The sequence below is a fragment of the Colobus angolensis genome, unplaced genomic scaffold (assembly GCF_000951035.1).
Source record: "Colobus angolensis palliatus isolate OR3802 unplaced genomic scaffold, Cang.pa_1.0 Scaffold300, whole genome shotgun sequence".
NCBI lineage: Eukaryota > Metazoa > Chordata > Mammalia > Primates > Cercopithecidae > Colobus > Colobus angolensis.
Window position 1 is genome coordinate 2,658,372 of NW_012116267.1, and position 1,561 is coordinate 2,659,932.

A 1,561-nucleotide genomic window follows, 5' to 3' on the forward strand; every position below is an offset into this window, starting at 1 on the left:
GGGAGGGAAGGAAGGAAGGAAGGAAGGAAGGAAGGAAGGAAGGAAGGAAGGAAGGAAGGAAGGAAGGAAAGGAAAGGAAAGGAAGAAATCAGCAGGCAGGAGAAAAGAAATAGAACTTCTGGCAATGGGAAATGATATAATTTAAATTAAAAACTCAGTGGATGGCCGGGGAGCGGTGGCTCATGCCTATAATCCCAGCACTTTGGCAGGCCAAGGTGGGCAGATCACCTGAGGCCAGGAGTTTAAGAACAGCCTGGCCAACATGGTGAAACACCATCTCCACTAAAAATACAAAAATTAGCTGGGTGTAGTGGCGTGTGCCTGTAATCACAGCTACTCGAGAGGCTGAGGCAGGAGAATCGCTGGAACCTGGGAGGTGGAGCTTGCAGCGAGCTGAGATGGTGCCACTGCACTCCAGCCTGGGCAACAGAGTGAGACTCCATCTCAAATAAATAAACAAATACTCAGTGGGTGGATGAAACAGCAGATGAGAAGCAGCTGGATGGAAATGAGGATGCTCTTGGCAGGGGAGGAGAATGGTTCGTGCTTTTCTTTGTTCTCCTCCAGGCTGGCGGCCGAGGCTCTGCCTGGGGAGACCGGGGCCCAGCCCAAGGGTGGCTACCTCAGACAGGCCTTCACACTGTACATGGGCCTGGATCCACTCCAGCCGGTCGGAGTTCTCCTTCTCCCGCACCCCTTCGTTCACCTGGGAACAGAGCTCCTCTGCCTTCTCCAGAGCGTGCTTCAAGTGGCTGTGGTCCGGGTGGTTTTCAGGGGTGTTTTCCAGGATCTACACAGGAGAATAAAAACAACCACCTCCTTTTAGGCAATGTGGGCGCGCCTGTGATCCAGAGTCCTGCAGGACCAGGCCCAGCGGGGCAGGGCACCATCCTTTCATGAACGGCGCCCACTTAAGCAACCGCAGTTCTGAGCACCCACATGGCAATCACGGAGCAGATGACAGCCACTCCTTGTTGGCTCCAGTGGGTGGCCTTGCGGGGGCCTCGCTTCTCCATGGGCCCAGTGGCGGCTAAGCCCCGGCCAGGAAGCAATGAACGGGCCCATCCTTGAGGTCTCAGTCCAGCCCCACACCCTGAATGTCCAGAGCAAGTTGTATGATCTGTCCTACAAAATGCTAACATCACAGGGTGGACTCTGAGCCATACATGCAGACTCACAGGATCGCAGCGTGTACATATAACCATGGGGCCCTTCGAGTTTCTCTTTGAAAATATTCTCCCTTGGCTGGGCGCAGTGGCTCACGCCTGTAATCCCAGCACTTTGGGAGGCCGAGGTGGGGAGATCACGAGGTCAAGAGATCGAGACCATCATGACCAATATAGTGAAACCCCATCTCTACTAAAAATACAAAAATTAGCTGGGCATGGTGGTGCATGCCTGTCGTCCCAGCTAGTCGGGAGGCTGAGACAGAAGAATCGCTTGAACCCAGGAGGCAGAGGTTGCAGTGAGCCAAGATCGCACCTCTGCACTCCAGCCTGGTGACAAAGCGAGGCTCCATCTAAAAAAGAAAGAAAGAGAGAGAGAGAGAGAGAGAGAGAGA

The 1,561-nt window shown here is 53.9% G+C and overlaps 1 protein-coding gene across 1 annotated transcript in view; it reads right to left on the minus strand.

Moving 5' to 3' along the window:
* ITSN1 (intersectin 1 (SH3 domain protein)) overlaps window positions 1-1,561 on the minus strand; it is a 199,682-nt gene that overhangs the window by 13,235 nt on the left and 184,886 nt on the right. Inside the window, exon 34 of the mRNA XM_011950058.1 lies at window positions 623-790. Within this exon, the coding sequence (XP_011805448.1) occupies window positions 623-790 (168 nt within the window). The remainder of the gene's footprint in view (window positions 1-622; window positions 791-1,561) is intronic.